This window comes from Genypterus blacodes, unplaced genomic scaffold (assembly GCF_046128005.1).
Source record: "Genypterus blacodes isolate CSIRO-AG114 ecotype Tasmania unplaced genomic scaffold, CSIRO-AGI_Gbla_v1 ptg000156l_1, whole genome shotgun sequence".
In the NCBI taxonomy this organism is placed as follows: domain Eukaryota; kingdom Metazoa; phylum Chordata; class Actinopteri; order Ophidiiformes; family Ophidiidae; genus Genypterus; species Genypterus blacodes.
The window spans coordinates 642,301-661,260 of record NW_027466957.1 but is presented as its reverse complement, the minus strand read 5'-3'; the positions used below and the strand labels follow the sequence as shown (position 1 = coordinate 661,260).

Sequence of the window (18,960 nt, the reverse complement as noted above, 5' to 3'; positions counted from 1 at the left end):
CTGATTTAAATAATTGGCATAGATATAATCAAAGAGGGGGGGTAGGTCAGTGAATCAAGCTGGAGAAGTATTTCAGGGTAGTTCCCGTTCCTGTTCCCATTGCTTGGCTTCAGGAACTACAGCACTGTACTGTATATCTTCCATCACCCCAGGGTTTAAACAAATCACATCATCTAAATCAGGTGCATCTAGCCAATCAAAATCTAGCAGACACAACTAAGAGCTAAGAGTTGTGGCTCCTGAGGACCAGAAATAAGAACCACCAAGTATTATAAAGTAGGACATTTTCTCATCTATCTAAAGCTGCATGTGTTTGGGCGCCCTCTAGCGACTGAAAGGAAAATATTTTCGTCTCACAAAGAAATAAACAAAATGTCTTACGAGAGGTAGCAGAGCATAGAGCAGCCACTAGGTAGCGACAAATGTTGACTGTTTTTGAGCCCCCTCATTGTTTCCAGGTTTCAAAATAAGCACCAACAACATCAATATCTGACGAAACATTGCTGATAGATCTCCCACTATGGCAGGACTCCTGATATTGTTCTAATGTTGTTATGGTGCTTTTATTTCAAAGGTTGTTTACTGCAGAGGTAGGTTTTTAAGGCTCATTTCCTAAGTAGATTAAATGATGTTGTGCTTTTTGGGGACATCTGGACAACATCATTCTAAACATGATTACACAAATGCAATATTCAATGCAACGAAACTATAAAGTGGAAACTGTAAAAAACACTGATCAAAGTCTGATTTTTATATTTTACTTTTTATATTTTACTAAAGGGAGACTTTCAGACAGATAAAAACAATGTATTACATGAAAAATGTTATTATAAATGATGACCCATTTTATTCCCCCACATCATTATCTTAGCTCATGACATTTCACACCAGAAACAGTGACATACAGCACCCAACCAGGCCATGCAAGCTGTGGATTACAAGTGGGGTAAAGAAGAGACAGGATGAGACTGAGAAGTAAGAGATCATTTGATCCCCATTTTAATCCAATACTTATTATCAAATCGGAATCAGCACACAGCAGCAACAATCTGTTTTTAGGCTGAAATAGCTGTAACACACTGAAATTTGTCACGTTGAGAAAAAGTTGGTGCAATGAAATCAAATGTTTTGAACTGTTTATTTTGGCAAGCACCATTTGAAATAGAACAAATCTGTCATGTGCTTATGTTGTGTGATGAAAGATAAAATTATATACCCATGCAAAATTCCCTGTGAAATGTACATACATATCATTATTGCAGTAAGGTCACATGTCATCGAAATCATATTGACTTCTCTTCTCTTTTCTTTTTTTTTCTTTTTTAACTTGTAATGACTTATTGTTTTGTTGTCACCTGTATGTTTCTTTCATGTGTGTGTGTGGTGTCGTTTTCAGTTTTTCGGTCTATTAATCAGCATCAGTTACCTTGTAGAAATGTTAAGATACTTATACATAGCTGTCTGGAAATGCTTGGCATGTATGTAGTTGGTTTCTTCTAAAATCATAAATCCGTAGAAAATCAAAGTGAGTAAAAAAAAACAAAAGATACAAACCAAACTGAGAGGATCAAATCAAACAAAATGTCTCTGTGCATCCTGATATTGAACTGGAAAAAGTCCTCATCATCTTAGATTAAGTTATAAAGCCTGTTTACATTCCCCCTCACGTTTCATGTTTTATGTCCTTTAATGGTTTTCAGCGATTTTCGTCATTCATTGTTGTATTCAGTTCCCAAATGACTGAAAAAGGAGCATCTGGCTTCATTTTGTTGTACGAAACAAGAGGACAAATCCTTCAGTCTGTGGATGCTCCAGGCATCGCTCAGGCTCCTCACTGGGCCCTTGTTGCCTCTGTGAGTCTGTAGTATTTAGGTACGAGGTCCATACATCCCTCAACTAATTTACATCAGGACACAAAGACAGGGTCGACCTCGTAGCACATGTCTGGTCCTACTTCATACGGTGGTGACCCTCATCACCACCTCCCGGTTGGCGGCGGCGCTGATCCGAGGGTCGTTGGGCCGCAGCTGGCTGAGGATGTGCAAGATGGTGTATCCACAGTGGTGGTTCAGAATAGTTCTTAGCCTCCTGCTCTGTCGTCCTCCGCTGCTGCTGGCCAGGCCGTGAGGGTTACTGCGGGAGCCACGCGACCCCGTCTTGTGTATACTCATCGGGTCGCCCAAGTCTTTTGATTTCTCATAGTTCAGTACTTTCCACTGTTGATTGACAGCCTGCCATCGTTTGAAGATTCGGTACACCGATGAGCCCTCATGGATGATAAGGCCTGGGATAGAGAAGGAAACCGTGAAAAACCAATGAATCCCTATTAATTATCTCACCAAATGGACCTGGCAAGCGAGTACACGCTGTACATCGCAAATCACTATCACAGGTAGCAACTTTCTATCGAGTCTGTCGATGAGAATAGACAGTTGGCAGTAATCACGGTGCAGATATCTGATGCCATCTGTTCTCAGCGTTGTCTTACACAGTCATCTCATCATTCCACTAGAACAGTCCACCAGTTTGCTGCTACAAACACAGAATCTTTTGTACTCTGCAGCATCTTCAAATTGCGTTTTGCTCTCACTCGGCTTGTCATCGCTTACCTGTGCACCATATGCTCATTCTGTTTTGCTTCTGAGTAGTATGACCTCATCGAGAAACTAAATGTGAACTGAATACATGTTTTTTTACACTACTGGTTTGTCATGTATAATGCAACCTATGCTTATTATGATTATTCTTACATTGCATCATGTTTTCCTTGCTGTTTCTGTTGCTGCATAATGCATCCTCTGTCCTTTGTTTGAAGTCAGTGTACATCTTTACATGTGAGGTTCTCATATTATCCACAACTGCTTTGTCTGCAGCTTGTGCGTCTGCTGTGTGAGTATCATAACAACATGCTTTGAGTGTCAGCCTACCTATGCAGACAATATCCATGAAGCCGTACATTCCATAGCAGATTTGGAAGAGCAGGTCCTGACGTTGCCACTTTGCAGAGGGGCTGAGGGAGGACCAGATAAGCCAAGAGATGCTGGCGATGAGGAACAGAGAACCCAGAATGATGGCAGCTATTTGCACCTTCTCTATCACCGTCAGAGAGATGGCCTGCCACTGGAAAGAAGAAAAGCTCCCATGTCACATTTGACAGGAGAGACACCAATCTACATAAACCAGTACACATGCAAGCTTACACATGGACAAAGGTGTCAAACACACACACACACACACACACACACACACACACATCAACACATAAATGGCATCCATGTTCTCAGTGGCTTTAAGAGCTGTTGGCTGCCTCTGAACAGGAGGGCAGAAGGACAGTGACGCAGAGGGAAAATGTGTCAGCACAATATGGCAAACAGTCCTCACAGCACAGCGAGTGCCCAAGATTTGTTCTAGCAAATTGAGTCTGATGGCAGAGTGCAGCCGCGTTTGTTCTGGTCATTGTTTATGTTGTATGCTGCATGTCACAAGCTGTGTGCATGTCAGCAGAATTTTCCACGTGATAACACCTCCCTATTTTATTTACTCTCGTGAATTTTAAAGACAACATCTTGAACTCTGCATCAAAGCACTTTTATTTACACACACACGCTGAGGAGCCCTGTGCATAATCAACAACTAACACCGTGTTGTAATTCAATTTGTTGATCCAATTCTCCAGCCAGTGGACATGTTTCTGTAAGGAAATTGATGAGGAGAATTCAAAACACTGAGTCAAGCGGATCTGAGCCAAGCTGTGCGGGCCTGTTTGTGAGTTCTCTCCCATGTGCAGTGTGAGTCAGATTCATCTGGACTGGCAAGGCCCCAGTACTGCAGTGGCAGATTAGTTCAAACCCTCTAAGTGTGATCAAGGAAGGCGATGTGAAGCTTTGACTCTTCTTCTGAGCGTTTTGTAGCGTAGATGAATAAGATGGTAGGAGAGTGTGCGTGCGTGCGTGCGTGCGTGCGTGCGTGCGTGCGTGCATGCGTGTATGTGTGTGTGTGTGTCTGTGTGAATTTCACTTTCTCCATGTCTTACCTGCAGGGGGTTCTTGGTGCTGATGGCCAGGACCTGGTACTTGAAGTAGCAGAGCTCACAGCTCCAGGAGCCTCTCTCACTGATCCAGCGAATGAGGCAGGGCTGATGGGTGCAGCGCACTGAGCCATCACAGCGACAGGGGCTCAACAGCTCCCCCTGTAGACCAGACAAGGAAACACAGGGGGATATAGTCACAGGAGTATAATTTCAATGTTGCTGTATGATTTTATCTTTGTTGTGTTTGTATACAGAGCTAGATTGCAAATTATCTATCGTTTGATTCTGCGTTAAGTTCATGAGTAAGAGGTGCTGATTAAATGTAGCCTTTGCCTCTCCACCACCACACCTGCACCTTTGCTCTGTTGGCACCCAATAGTAACGATGACACTGAGGTAAACATCATCAGTCCACTTCATGCTTCACTGTGTGTCTATTGGTTACATCAAACATCTACAACTATTACAAAGTCTCTGTTTCACCCAATGGGGAAATAGAGGAACCCTGATTTCCAACCCTGTCTGTCGCAACTGAGTGAAAAATTAGAAGTCAAGAGGAAATAAGCGTGCATCGTCAGTAAATCAAGGACTTTGGCACAGCTTCAGACTGTGGGTGAAGGGGCATGTTAGCACTCCACAACAGGAGCAGGGGGTGGGGAGGATTCAAGGGCAGGCAGGTGAGGGAGAAGAGCTCCAGCCAAACTCTTCACACAGCCCGGGGAAACACACTGTGATAGGTTATTAATACAAGAGTCAGTTACGCGAATTTTACTGCCGGCATTGAAATCAAGTATGAGTTTGAGTGTTTGTATTCTGAGCCACAGCGTAAAGTAGCACAGACCAAAGACTGCAAACCAAATGGAACGAATAGCAAAACAATAATCAGTTTCCAAATAAGTCCATTTAGACATGCTGGCTATACTTCAGTCTAAATTTCCCGAAGAGAATGATCTGTTTAGTCTATGCAGGCATCTGAATGTTTTTGGTCCATCTGTACTCTGTAATCTGTTTCTCTCCCCTTCTGGCTCATTTCACTTTCCCACTTATTATAAAAGGCTTCCAGCGTCCAACACATAAAGATTTGATTGGGCAGATGAGCCACACGCCACTCATAAACCATAAAACAACCTGCCTGCTGACATTATTAAGACATCAAACGCTGAAGGTCAGACGTCTAAGAGGAACAAAATAACAACAATGGGAATGGAAACAGTTATAAAATATCGAGATTTTGTTGAGTGTTGTGCGTGTCTGTTGTGTCTGAGTGTGTCCTTGTGTCAGCACTTGTCTGTGTGTCCGGAGCTTCTTTACTGATGAAGATGCATTGACGTTGACCACAGTGTGAGATTCTGGATACTTTTCACACCTAAAGGGATTTGTCTGCTTAAAAAAAACAGTTTTCTCCACAGATCTACATTCCTATTTATTTTTAATCATTCAAATGTGTAAGTTAAGTTTGATGTTTAGAGCTGAGGGTCACAGGATTCCGCTGGATACAAAGTGGGGAGAGAGAGAAATCGAAAGAATGAAGATTGACTGATGAATAATGTTTGTATCGCTGAACAGGCTGGAACAATCTTAAGAATCCTCATCCAGAAAACATATTACAACCTATCCAGCTACGACTGGAATTAGAATTATTATTTTTATCCTAAATGTGAGCGGAGACATGAAAGTTGACATTTGTAGTAGTGAATGTACTCACACACTCACACACTCACACACTCACACACAAACCCACTGTAGTCATGTATTTTTATGAACAATGAAGCCCAGTGTGGCGCAACAGCTCTCTCTCCCACTCACTCACTCACTCACTCACTCACTCACTCACTCACTCACTCACTCACTCACTCACTCATTCACTTACTTGCAAGTTTTAGAGACATTGTTCAGTATCCAACAAACAAAACAAACAAGTTGCCCCCCCACTACACACACACACACACACACACACACACACACACACACACACACACACCTCCTCCTCTGTTGTGGATGATCTGGTGTGGGTTTGTCCCTCCAGGCTGCCACTTCATAGAGCACCAATGTGTTAATTTACTGTGTCACTTCTATGGCTAAAAGAGAAAAGAGAATAGTTTTCCCTCCTCAGTTGTAACCTTTCCAGCCCCCCTGAGCTCCAGACGAGTGTGTCCCTGTAGAAACACACTCTTGGGGCACTGTGAATGATAAAGGGCAAGCATGGGTGTTCACCATCTCCACCACCACCACTACTTTCCACCCCCGCCACTCCTCCGCGCTCCCGTATGTCAATATTTCTGTCCATGTGAGTGTCCACGCGTGTGTGTGTGTGTGTTACTGTGCAACGCTAACACACCCAGCTCTTCCAGCAGGCACTGGCACGGCTTCAGTGAATCCAGACAGTGTTAAGCGGAATCAGTGGCACAGTTACTGTAGCATGGCGCACACTGACGGCTTTGACAGGCAGTTAATAAGGATTCATATCCAATGCAGCCAACAGAGCAAGGTGATTATATCTGGAGGTAATTGGCCCGCTGACAGCGACATGATCCCGACTCCTGTTGTGACCCCCTTTGAATAATGAAATAACAATAAAATGGCAAAGATGTGCCCTAACCTAGCCGCCATCCAAAGCGCGTGACAGTTTTTCTTTTGCACAGGCTGAAAGATTGATTTGTGTAATTGTGGAATCAGATTAAAAAGAAGAAGAAGCTAATACCACAGTGGAAGTTGTCTTCTGCTTTTCCCTGGGTGCTTTGTCTGCTTGCTCTTTGTCTGTGGCTAAAAGAGGAAGCTCACAGCCACGTTGCACGATGAGTCACCTTGTCGGAGAGCCCCGAACCCAAACATCAACCTTTTACTGAACTGATTTCTGACTAAGAACGACAACAACACAGGGTTGATCCTAGCCTGTGATAGGAAATGGTTCTCTAACCCCCAAAACAAGGTAGGGAGTGATTTTACACTTCACCCCTGGCTTGTGGCTCTCCAGTTTTCTACGACTTTGAATAGAAACTCTAAGGCAGACGTCATAAATTAGCGCATGAGCTGTAATAACACTTTACGCCTATCTTGGGGAAGTGACTAAATGGTAATATCCATCTGTGGCCCTACAAGATTTACAGTCTTTCTAATTATCTCAGGCTTCAACCACTACCTGCTGAGCCAGGCAGCACAGGTTTCAGCACATCTGGTCAGAGCCACATTTGGCCACCGACCAAAGAGGGGCACCACTTATTGTTCTGTTTGATATGAAAGTATAGCGTCGTGAAAGTGGATAGAAATAGAAAACTCCTATGACAAACTATGCCTACTTGTCGTTAGTCACCGCAGTCGACACCATTGTCTGCCAGGAACACTGATCATCAAAAGATCAATAGCGGATCATCATATTCTGCTAAACAGGCAGATGGGGGCAGTTGATTTACATCTACTAAATGATTGTGACTAATGCATAGTCTGTTCCTCTCACTCTATTTGTCATCCTGCGGCCCTAATTGGCTAACTTTCTTTGTTGCTATGCTGGCCAGATTTCAGAAATGTGGGGACTGCTGCCTAGAGTCCGCCACTGATTGTCTTAGTTGTAGGAAAAAAAACAACAACAGTGTCATTGAGATGAGTGGATCAGACAAAGACAGCGTTGCCACAGCACTGTTGGAATCCTGTATAGGCCTCACCCCAGATTGTTTTGTACATGAGGTGTTTTGAGGGGAAGGAGGGTGGGAGAGGGAGGGAGGGATGTAGGACAGGATGGTTGTAGTAGCTCAGAGAAAAGGATGGCTGCTCCTCTGAGTCAGACTCTGTGTTTGGCAAAATGGCAGATTGGACTCCAGGAACGAGTGTCACAGCTAAGATAACAATAAGAACTTCCTAAAACCCTGTTGATCTGTAACATGTCGTGCATGATGAAATGATCTCTCCAGGCTTTAAAGCACAATAAAGCGCCAGACATGTTATATATAGGAAATCGTCTCCACATACCTGTTCCGGGCCTTGGAAGCAGATCCGACACTGTGGGGTCCGCAGGCTGCTGGCCGTGCTGGCTAGAGACACGGCGTCCAGGCCCACTTGCAGCTTGGGCTCCTTGTCCTCAAACGCCAGGCTCCGGGGCCGCGGGTCGCTGCCGTAGTACTCCTCCTCATCATCCCGGGAACGGCAGTCGACGAACGGCGGCCAACCACAGCCGCCCATCCCGAGACCTCGCATGCTGGCGGAGCGTCTATCTGTGTCTGAGCCGGACTGTCTCGAATCGGATCGCATAAACACCAGGACTTTCAGTTCATTAAAAAACATGCGGATCCGATACTTGAACATGTTTGGCTACATAAAGACTCCGCCAATGAAATAAATTCTGTAAAAAATGTGATTTTGTCCTCCTCCCCCTCCTCTCCCTCTATTATTATTACTGTTGTTATTATTGTTATTATTATTATTATTCCTACGACCGATATGATCACATCTACTGTAGTATTTTTGAATACCACAACTGCTGGAAAATAAAGAATCTGCTCTTGGTTGTTGCCCCACTGATGGCATGCGTGTGTGTGTGTGTGTGTGTATGTGTGTGTGTGAGTGTGTATGTGTGTGTGTGTCTAAGCCAATGCGGATGAAAGATTTTCCCTTTCAGCTAGTCGACACACTCTTTCAATATTCATCACTCCAACAACAACTCAGCATATACTGTGTACAGATGCACCTTCCACCGCACCCCGGACAGCGTTACAGCGTAAATACTTTGGATTCCGAGTCCATTCCGAGTCCCCCCCCCCTCTCTCACAGCTCGTCTAGAACACACACATCTTGCAGAGGGAACTATAGCCTACATGTTTTTGCTACCCAAAGCAGAAGACCGCGAGTGGAAGCGAGAGCAACGCCGAGCCAGGGAGGAGAAGACGGGATGAAAGAGGACACAACGACGCGCCATCCACACAGTCACATCTGGGACTCGTCTCAAGAGTCATAATCCAATAAAAGATGAAGATGAAGACTTCCTTTGATTTAGATGTGATTCTGGATGTCTCTGTGTTTTTATTGTTCCTCACTGGAGCATCCCAAACGTCAAACCATGGTCTACCCCCTCTCTTCTCTCTCTCTCTCTTTCTCTCTCTCTCGCTCTTTCTCTCTCTCTCTTTCTCTCTCTCTCTCTCTCTCTCTCTCTCTCTCTCTCTCTCTCTCTCTCTCTCTCTCTCTCTCTCTCTCTTTCTCCCCCTATTTCATCCCCCTTTTGATCAGCGAAGAATCCGAGTCGCTCACCTCGAAGATCCACCTCGACAAACACACACGAATCCGCTTCATTTGCATTTCTTTTTTCTTCAGCAGTCCGGTTGGGAACGTAGCACCACGAAAACAGCCGAATAAAGCCCCGTAATTCCCATCTTCACTCGGTGTCCATCAGCATTTTTGATAGGAGGCGAAACAGCGACATGTCAGCGCGGCGAGAGGAAGAATAAAGACACCGTGCGATCCGTCTCGGTAGAAGTAGGAGAGGAAAGAAAGGAAGGAAGGAAGGAAGGAGAAGACGCATGAAGATGTCTTCGCATCCGAGAGCAATTACACAGCAGTAATGGCATTGATTATTGGATCGGATAGATGGTGGTGGTGATAGTTGCTGCTGTTGCTGCTGCTGCTGGTGCTGGTGCTGATTTTTCCTCCTCTCGAAATGGTCGGTCTTTGAGATTGAACCAACGCAGCGGCTACTTCCGGAAAGGGGGTGAGGGGAGGGGGAGTGGAGGGAGAAACCTGGCTGTCATCCTGTAAACAAGCCACTCTGGTCATGTGTCTGCGTCTTATGGGTGCTCTCCTTCCCTCTCTCTCTCCCCTGTGATCCCCCAGCTGCTGGGCAAAGTGAGGGGTGAGGGGTAGGGGGGCGGAGCTCGCTTGCCTGTTTATTGACCAGGCAACCGCTGTCCAAGGTGCTGAAACTCCCCTTCCCCCCCCCTCCTCCTCCTCCCTCCCTCTATTGATGACGTCCAGATCCCCGCCAAGTACAAACTGGGCGTCTGGAATGAGGAGGTTGAATGCAAATGTGTGCTACCTGCTCTACACACACACACACACACACACACACACACACACACACACACACACACACACACACACCTGCAAAGTTGATCCAGGTGTGTTTAGCCAATCCATATCGAAACCCTGATTGATCTGATCTTACCTATACAACATATAGAAACCAAATCTGATTCATTATGTAGGCGGGACATGATAACACCAGTGACAATACCAGGCTTGAGTTGTTGTAGGACACATGCAGCATATAAATGGCTTCTCATTGTGATTGTATATGTTTTCCTTTTTGCTCTATATCTCAAAATCTGTGTGTGTTTTGAGTGCCGCTATTGATCTTTTGTGAAGGTGAAGAGGGTCAGGAGGGGTGTATAGCTGTAGGAGTTATGGCCCCCTGTCAGAATTCATCTCTCTCTCTCTCTCACACACACACACACACACACATACACACACACACACACACAGAAACCTGACCTGAATTTATCAGTTCGGCTCCGTCTGTCTCCTAAGCCCTAATATCCTCATAATAACTAAACTTACTGTAAACAATTATGGAGGAGTGTTTGTGCTGTTTATCTCAGCGGTGAAACAAGGTAATTAGGAAAACATCAGCGGTGGAGGCGCAGAGGTGCAGAGGTCAGTCTAATCTGCAGTTTACAGGGATGCTCCTTATTGGCGCCCTCTCTCTCTCTAACACACACACACACACACACCGGCCTCACACTCTGCACTCTCCGCCATGGCAACACTTCCCACAAAATCCCCTGTCACATTGATCACCATCGATTTTTCTCACTCTGGCCTGTTACAGATATGGATTCTTCCGACATAAAGCTGGATTTGAGATTCTGTGCCATAGCTGTGCTGTCACGCCGCCGTTCCCTCATTTAAACACACACAGCGCTGTGGAGAATTCTTTATGATTATCATGAAGCCATAGATGTCATGAGGTCACCCTGTTTGACCACCACCAACACCTGGGCAACACACACACACACACACACACACACACACACTCAAACATTAGCTAATTAATTTCTTTTTCAGTCACTCATATCAATTTACCGCAGGAGCACAGATATTAGTAGTCTGTTCCCAGCACAGGAATAAACTGTTCTGCAAATGTAGGTAATTTGTGTTTACAGGATGGTACATTGTGTGGGAAGGTTATTTTATAATCATGTTGTGTGTGTGTGTGTGTTTGTGTTTGTGTACCAGAGATTGAACATCCAGTTTTCACAGATTTATCAGATGTCCACTCATCAGCAACTCACATTTGTTTATGACCATTATTTGACTATGAATTCTAATTTGTCACCTAATCTGTTCCCTTTTCCTTCACCAAACAACAATTCCTAAGATGAAGTGATATTCTACTTTGATAAATCGCAGTCAGACTCCAGCATCCTCGATCGTGTGTACATATATTAACATCTATGAATACAAATAGGAGAGGAAATAAAGCGACGATGACCCAACAAACCAAATTAAAAGCCTTATCAGAGTGAAATGCCATTCTAAAGCTTGACCGCTTTGAATAACCGCATCACCTGTGCTGCCCCTCCGTCGGAGAACTATAAGCATGCACCCTTGCTCTGTTTCATTATTGATAGGCCATATTGACCTGTTTGTCTCCCCTCGCTGATGAGAATGATTTCCCTTCCTGTTTGTCCTAGCAGTGCAGTGAGAAGAATCTAGATCCAGATAAAGACCCATTAAAACCATGTGGGTTTACACTCAACAACCCTGTTCACTATGTCCGAGGACACTCCCACTGTTGATGTAACTGGGATGCATCAGCTGGGAATAGGAAAAGTATGATTCCAGTCTGCAGGGTGTGTGTGTGTGTGTTGATACGCAGCACACACACACACAAGCTCTGGAAGTTGCATCAGGGAAGAATTTATGAAGCCCTGCTGATTGCAATAGCGCCCTGTCTGTGCTAGGAAGCTATACATAATTAGTTCTGCCTATAGGAGAATTGCATGTAAAACTCATTCAGCTTGATATTATGGCCCAAATGTTTTATGATCCTGCCTTGGTGTGTTTGCAGAGCCCCATGCTATATCTGTAAAAAGGACAGATGGCCGTCCCTGTTGGTGCGATTCTCCACAGCTTCTCCAAGTTAATACACCCGGCATATGGACATGCATCAGAGGGTGGGGACTGGCACAGCGCCCTCAGGAGAACACGCTGACAGGATAGAGGATGCAATTTGTGGTGCACTTTCCACATCCCTGGTCCCCGGCCACCGGAAAGTCTCGAGAAGACCCAAAGTCCCTTACCAGGCACATTTCATTTACGTAAATGTGCCCGCATATCCGGAAAGTGAACTCGCAGGTGCTCCTTGGCGGGGTGCTTGCAAAGATTAGGTCACAGAATTTGTGTGTGTGTAGGGGGGGGGGGGGGGCTGTCATGGGCCACTGGGATAAGGGCGGAGACAGTTTATCCTCATTTAGGACAACCTTGGTTGAGAGGTATCTAGATAATTCCCTTCTATTCCCATATCAGAATGTACTTGAGCTCTCCTTCTGCTTCCTGTTATTCTCCTCTCACTGCATCCACCCCCATACTGGAACCGTCCCAACTCTGAGGATTAATGTCCTTATGAAGTCATAGAACAAGGAACCCAAACCTGCTGCTTTACTCAATTAATATTTGCCGTTTGTGGCGTCCGCCGTCACCTTGAAGCGTGATAAGAGTCAATGGACAAAGGAGCTGTGAGCAGGTGTCCCTCTCTCGTCTGTGAGTATTTATCTACCACATGAATGGCAGCTGTTCAGACTCGGTACTGCCACCATGTGGTGAAAGGTGACATTTCCCCCCTCAGTGACGGTTATGACCATCCCTCCGTCAGAGAGGGTTCATTATGATGAAAACAGGAAAGGTTGAAGTTACTGATGAATGAGGGTAAAACCAGGTTTGAAGTTGAGGTTTATTATTTGGAAAATTGAGTCTCAAAAATTCAAGAGGATACATTTGAATAACAAGTGCACACAAATTTGTGATTCCAGGTGTAATATATGGCATAACAATGCGTAAGATCTCTCAAAATGTTTGTTTACACCAGCAGCAGCAGGTAATCCATATCAGCATAATTAATACCAGGTTCAAGTAAGACGTGAAAAGGTTTTGTGTTAGTATTTAGGTCAGAAGCAATTAAAAAGAAAAACAGGCTTGTAGCGCCACAAACACATTTAAAAAACAATCCAACACTATCAATGAGCAAAAAGAGTCAAACAACTCGTGAAGCATCAAAATTATAGAATAAAAATTACAACAATTAAACCTAATGTGCATTATCACTTAAATAGTTTTTGAAAATATATAACAAGTTTTTACAAAGCTTTTAACACTGTTAAGAAGACAGAATTCATGGCAAAAGAGGAAAAACAATGCCAAAATAATTCCACCCAAATATTTGTTTCCAACACATAACACAAAGGAAAAAAAAGGGAAAAAATTGAAAATGCAGGATTTGGCAATAAACACGACGCAAGCAAAGCAATTAGTGGGTTTGTAAAAACTTGTCGGGGCCAAATTAACTTTTTTTAAACGGACAGTGTTTACTAGATGATGTCATTGTTTTGTCATCTCTTCCAGTTAAGACAGGAGGTAACGATACGTACCTGAATCCACTTCTCTACTAACAGAATCTACAGTAAGCAACATCACTGTGTGACAAACAGGAAAACATTTAATTACAGGAGGGGTGGCACATGGTTCGGCCTCTGAAGACCGGTTTATCTATTCAGGCAAAAACGTCCCACTACATGACAAACCCACTGAGGAGGAATCTGCAAACTACAGTATTTAAAGAGTATGTACAACATTGAGGCTGCAGTCCGTTGGCGTTCTAATATCTCGGACTGTTCATATTGGTTGGCTCAGTTACAGTTCATAAATATTGGAATCCGATTGACTAGCAACTAGCGTTTCCTCGATTCTAGCTGCGGCTCCTAATCTTGTAGGCGTTGAAATTTCAAAAACTACCTCGCCCCATACGTCCAACGTGCGCCTTCTTTTCCCTCCTCTCACACTCTCTGGCACTGACCGGAGGGGACATATCGTAAATGGCGGTACAGCGGTAAAAGACGAGGAGATTTCCACGAGGGGGGAGGGGGAGAGAAGGTGCATACAAGTTATTTGTCACACGACACGGCACAGTCGTTTGGCGTGGCGTGGAATGCATTCAACAAAGAGGTCGTTTGTCTGTGCGGCAGTCGAACGCATGCAGAGATGTATGATCGCTTGTTTTTACGTCAATCGAGGGAAACTAGAGAGCCACAATTAGGAACCTGGTACTCAAATCAAGGCTGGGCGGTAATACCGACGAGTCACACTTATTGGTATTACACGATTCCTCCTTTCATACATAAGTATCCAACTCTTTCAGCTGGAGCTCTGGTGAGATTATGGACAGCTAAGGGATCGCTGGAGTTTAAAAGGTGCCTCTGATGTGAGAGAGCGTGTGTGTGCGCGTGTGTGCGTGTGTGTGTATATGTGTGTATATGTGTGTGTGTGTGTGTGTGTGTGTGTGTGTGTGTGTATTTCTCACTGCTTGTTTGTCTGCCCTTGTCGTTCTGTGTCACTGATGGGTGGATGCTCGGTGTGTTGTAAAGCCTGAGTGTCTGCCTCTAGACGTGCATGATTCTATGTGTACCAGTGTGTCTGAACCTGCATCTACGGCACTGCACTGCGGGCATGGGCAGACTATAGGAAAGCACTTGGGTTCGCCCGAGGGTCCTTCTGGTTTCTGTAGCGCACGGCCAGCCACACTCCCAGGATCTGGAAAGGGAAAGGTTCACACCCGTCAGATGGCCCCGCAACCAAAACAACTCTTAGGTCGACTGAACAAAACTGGACAGAGAGCAAACTTCAACCTGATGACACAAGTGTTTTTTCCAAGAAGTGGACCATCTCTACTCGTATCCATTCGGCTAAATACATCCATCAGTCCAGTTAGAGTGTAACCTTAAACGCAATTCACCGTGCAGCTCGTCTCCAAAGACACGCCGTACTGTATTACACCGACACAATCATCCATTACTTGGAGAGCGAGGGGTTGTTACCTCTGTGAAGCTGAAGAAGAGCCCCACACCTCCGAGGATCTTCAGAGCCGTCGTAGCGTGATACAGCATCTTCTCGCCGCAGGATAGACAGTCTTTTTTACATACCTGGAGTCAAACATGGCAGAAAGAACAGACGGCTTTCATTCGTAGCGACGTGAGAGTCGATGGTTTGTCAGATAAAGCAGGATTCACGGCTCAAATCTATTCAGAGAGACGCAGATAGTGACCCACTTTAGGCTTGCTCTCATTAAAGAAAGAGTGGTGAGCCTCTTACAAACTCTGAAGCAACTATACTTCTAGTTCTCCTACGTGAGTGTGCGGTTGCTTTGTGACGTTTTGACCGAGGGACTCCATCATAACACAACTTACCACAGGACAGTTGATGTAATCCTTATCGAACTGGACCCGGGTGGCGGTGGTGTTGAGCAGACCGCAGCAGTTCAGCTGGGACTCCAGGTCTGTTTTGGTCTTGTTGTCCAAGATTCTCCAAGCAGAGTTCAGCAGTGACTCCTGGTGAAAGAGGCGACAAGGAGGGAGAGGGGGGGAAACCAGGACAATCATTTCTCCGCAGGCATAAATATAGTTTTAATACATGTGGGCGTTTTCTTAAGGAGACTGAAGCGTTTGCGTACCTGCTGCCCGCGGTTCATCGCCAGGCAGGAGCAGGAAACTCCAAGTTGGAACAGGAAAACGATAAAAAGTATGACCATGTACTGAGGGCAAAAAGGTCAAAGAAACAACGGGAAAAGTGGACGACACACTCAGATTTACAGCCACTTTCATCTATCCAATAATACCAAATATCCAGTGACAGATCTCTTTGAGCTGCCGGGGTCGTTTGTCAGCAAACGGAGGACAAAGAGAGAGAGAGGATACAAAGAAGAGCATGACTTGGTGATGGTGGATGGCGCCGATAAGCCCCACGATGGCGATGAGCAGCAGGAAGACGCCCACCGCGATGACCCCGCCGATGATGTGGATGCTGGACACCAGGCCGAACCCCTTCCCCCATGCTGCTACTCCGATAAGCAGCAGGCCCACCAGCTGAAGGGAGCAGAGGGCAGGAATTAGGCGAGTCAGCACAAACGCGTGGCGGTGATGCAACAGAGCGGCGGAGGGGGGCTCTGATTCTCACAAAAGGGTCGCAAGTGCGATTTGTGTGGTTACAGAGCTCTACAAAGGTGCTGGTCGGTCAGCAAGAGGGGAAGAATTCGCTAAATAAAACTGAAATGAATTGCAAACGTGAACAATAGTGTTTTCAAAAATCTCCTTTGAGTTTCATAATCTGGAGGAACAGTTAACTCCCCCTCTGTCTGCCTTAAGCTGCTTTAAGTGATCTCATCCTGTAGACCTTGTTTTGGTCTGACGAAACACAATGTCACACACTTATAACATCCTCTGTGTGATTCATCCGATCACACATGAAAGAACCACCGTTACGCCCTTATAAGCTTTAGGAGCTCCATTGTCACCGCAGCTTCTGATTCTCTTCGCTTCTGATTCTCTTGCTCGCCCGCTGGCTGCAGGTGAATCGTTGCACTCCTGATGCTTACAGTGATGCAACGACATCACCGGTCGGCAAGGCGACTGGCTTTCCGTTCTGGGATGCACTGATATTACACATTTTGACATAAGCTTGATCATTATCACTCAGGTTTACTTTGACACTGTGGCTGTCTGCTGGCCCCAGGCCACCAGAGAGAGAGATAGGGGTACATACCCCCAATTGCGCAACAAACAGATTCACAGGAACTAGTTTGAAGGCAGGAAGAGTATATTCTTACCACAGCAGACAGAGTGATGACATTTAACTAACATCTATTTCACATATTGCACAGCAGGCCAGCGAATATGAGAGGGAAAATAAGTTAGGAGGCCAATAACAACAAGTCTAAGATTAGAATAGTTCCATATATTGACTCTAGGTAGCATACAGGGTATAAATTGTGATTGTACCTAATCTTATGTTTGTTAGATGTTATTAACTTCTTTATCTGTTAGAGTCTCAAATCTTTACGTGTCGACCTATTGTCTCTTTTGCTGCCATGACAGCTGCATTTCTCTTCTTGGAATCAATAAAGTCTTATCTTATCACACTGACACGCAACAACCCAATCTCCTCACGACTTTGAATGGGACATATTGCATTTCAAAGCACTTCAATGTTATTTTTAAAAATCACTGCTGCGCCCTGAGAGAGTCTGTACTGAGTTCACATGAGCCGAGCAGGGAGAAAGTCCATGAAAAGAAGCAAACACACCTGAATAGAGTCAGAACAGACACGTTTTGGTTAAGTAAAGAGCTAATGTCGTCCTATCTGAACACATGGCAGAGGTTTAGAGCAGAAACACGTAAGGTTCGACAGGACAGAGCCTCTGTTCTACAGACCTGGGCTGAATGTATCTGAGCTGAAGCCAACGTGTTGTCTAAACAACAAGTTACTCACATGACTGCACACACAGAGACAGACACATTGATTCTGCTCGTACATTGATAACCCGGTGGAACAACAGTTAAGTGCTTTCAGCTCCTCAGTGTCTCTATGATGTCATCTGGGCTCGAAACTGCCGGCACCAACCAAACACATAATGGCGATAGCTAAGCTAGGCTAACTAACTAGCTTATGTGGGCTAAAGAGCTGCGACAACTACGTTCTACATTACGGACATCATTTGCGTACACTACAAAACGTCACCTGCTCAGTAAACATATATACACGTGTCGGGTACACACCAGCAATCATCCGCGAACTGAAACATGAGAGGTAAAATGCAAAGGAAGTCATTCCCTGCGGTGTAGCTGCATTGTTAGCTCCGCTAAAGCTAACTCACTCTAATAGATCGTTAGCCTGGGCTAATGTAGCTAGCTCAAACTTAGCATGATGATGATGATCCATTTTGTACACTCACCATGTAAACCACATTCAGGGAACAAAGCGCATTTTTAGAGCAGGTGAAGCCGCCGCAGACCATATTCGAAAAACGTCTATCGGTCAAATGAAAACGACTAAAGATGTTCTAATGTCTGGCTTTGAGTCGCGCTGTCTGCTGGTCAGAAGTGTTTTCGGCCAGAGGAGAGGGCGTATCTGATGACGTATGTGCCAGAAAATGACGTCATCAGGCCCACCCACCGACAAGTGCTTTAATTTAAGGTAAATAAGAGAACAATCATTTACTTCTGCAGATAAATCACATCATACAATTTAAAGTACAATGTTGTATACGCATGTAGATAATGGAAAATCGTAATAATAATAATAAGAACATGGAATATTAATAATCTAGAGTGCTGCAGATATCATCATCACGTTACACAGGATTATACAACACACAGGTTGGTCACACAGGACATCAGAGACGTGTGCAGTGGAGAATGAGAGTCTTTCATTCACACATTGAATTGTTCACCCATGTTTCCATTACAGATGTGTAATCAAAAACACATTATTCATCACATTCAAACACAACTACTGTGTTCATTAAAAAACTAAAATATACTGTATGTACAATTGATCTGAGTTTGTTAAACCTAAACGAGAAGTGAATAGACTATGTGCATTTAATGAATCTACATTTTGTTTTGCTCATACACTGATCTAATCTGTGACATCCTGTTGTTTAGGAGAATGAAGCTGCTTTATTCAGAATGAACCATGGTCTGTCAGATAATAAGAAACTGATAATGTTTACTCTCTAATCTCACAATATAAATGTGAGGCTTATTATCGGCTTCTAAACTATGTGTCATCACCAATGAAGTTTTGAAACAGTGTCGTCTCCTTCCAGGCAGTGAGTACAAAAACACATCATATTTGTTTGCAACAAATTCAACGTGTCCCCCTTAATTCCAGACCAAAATATCT

General features: G+C 44.6%; 2 protein-coding genes across 4 annotated transcripts; both read right to left on the bottom strand.

Moving 5' to 3' along the window:
- Window positions 1-715: 715 nt before the first annotated feature.
- On the bottom strand, window positions 716-9,688 carry marchf9 (membrane-associated ring finger (C3HC4) 9). Of its 2 annotated transcripts, XM_076166849.1 has the most exons (5): window positions 9,265-9,688; window positions 7,993-8,250; window positions 4,034-4,189; window positions 2,928-3,120; window positions 716-2,284 (listed from the first exon to the last, which is right to left on the bottom strand). In XM_076166849.1, the coding sequence occupies exons 1-5, from the start codon at window positions 9,310-9,312 to the stop codon at window positions 1,956-1,958; spliced, it is 984 nt and encodes a 327-aa protein (XP_076022964.1). In that variant the 5' UTR covers window positions 9,313-9,688; the 3' UTR covers window positions 716-1,955. The 2 variants fall into 2 exon arrangements, with proteins under 2 accessions (XP_076022964.1, XP_076022963.1); XM_076166848.1 differs by lacking the exon at window positions 9,265-9,688 and having other exon boundaries at window positions 7,993-9,024.
- A 3,255-nt stretch (window positions 9,689-12,943) lies between these two features.
- On the bottom strand, window positions 12,944-18,180 carry tspan31 (tetraspanin 31). 2 transcript variants are annotated; one of them, XM_076167081.1, is made up of 6 exons: window positions 18,008-18,180; window positions 15,975-16,142; window positions 15,731-15,811; window positions 15,459-15,608; window positions 15,099-15,203; window positions 12,944-14,814 (listed from the first exon to the last, which is right to left on the bottom strand). In XM_076167081.1, the coding sequence occupies exons 1-6, from the start codon at window positions 18,068-18,070 to the stop codon at window positions 14,740-14,742; spliced, it is 642 nt and encodes a 213-aa protein (XP_076023196.1). In that variant the 5' UTR covers window positions 18,071-18,180; the 3' UTR covers window positions 12,944-14,739. The 2 variants fall into 2 exon arrangements, with proteins under 2 accessions (XP_076023196.1, XP_076023197.1); XM_076167082.1 differs by having other exon boundaries at window positions 15,468-15,608.
- Between the last annotated feature and the right edge of the window lie 780 nt (window positions 18,181-18,960).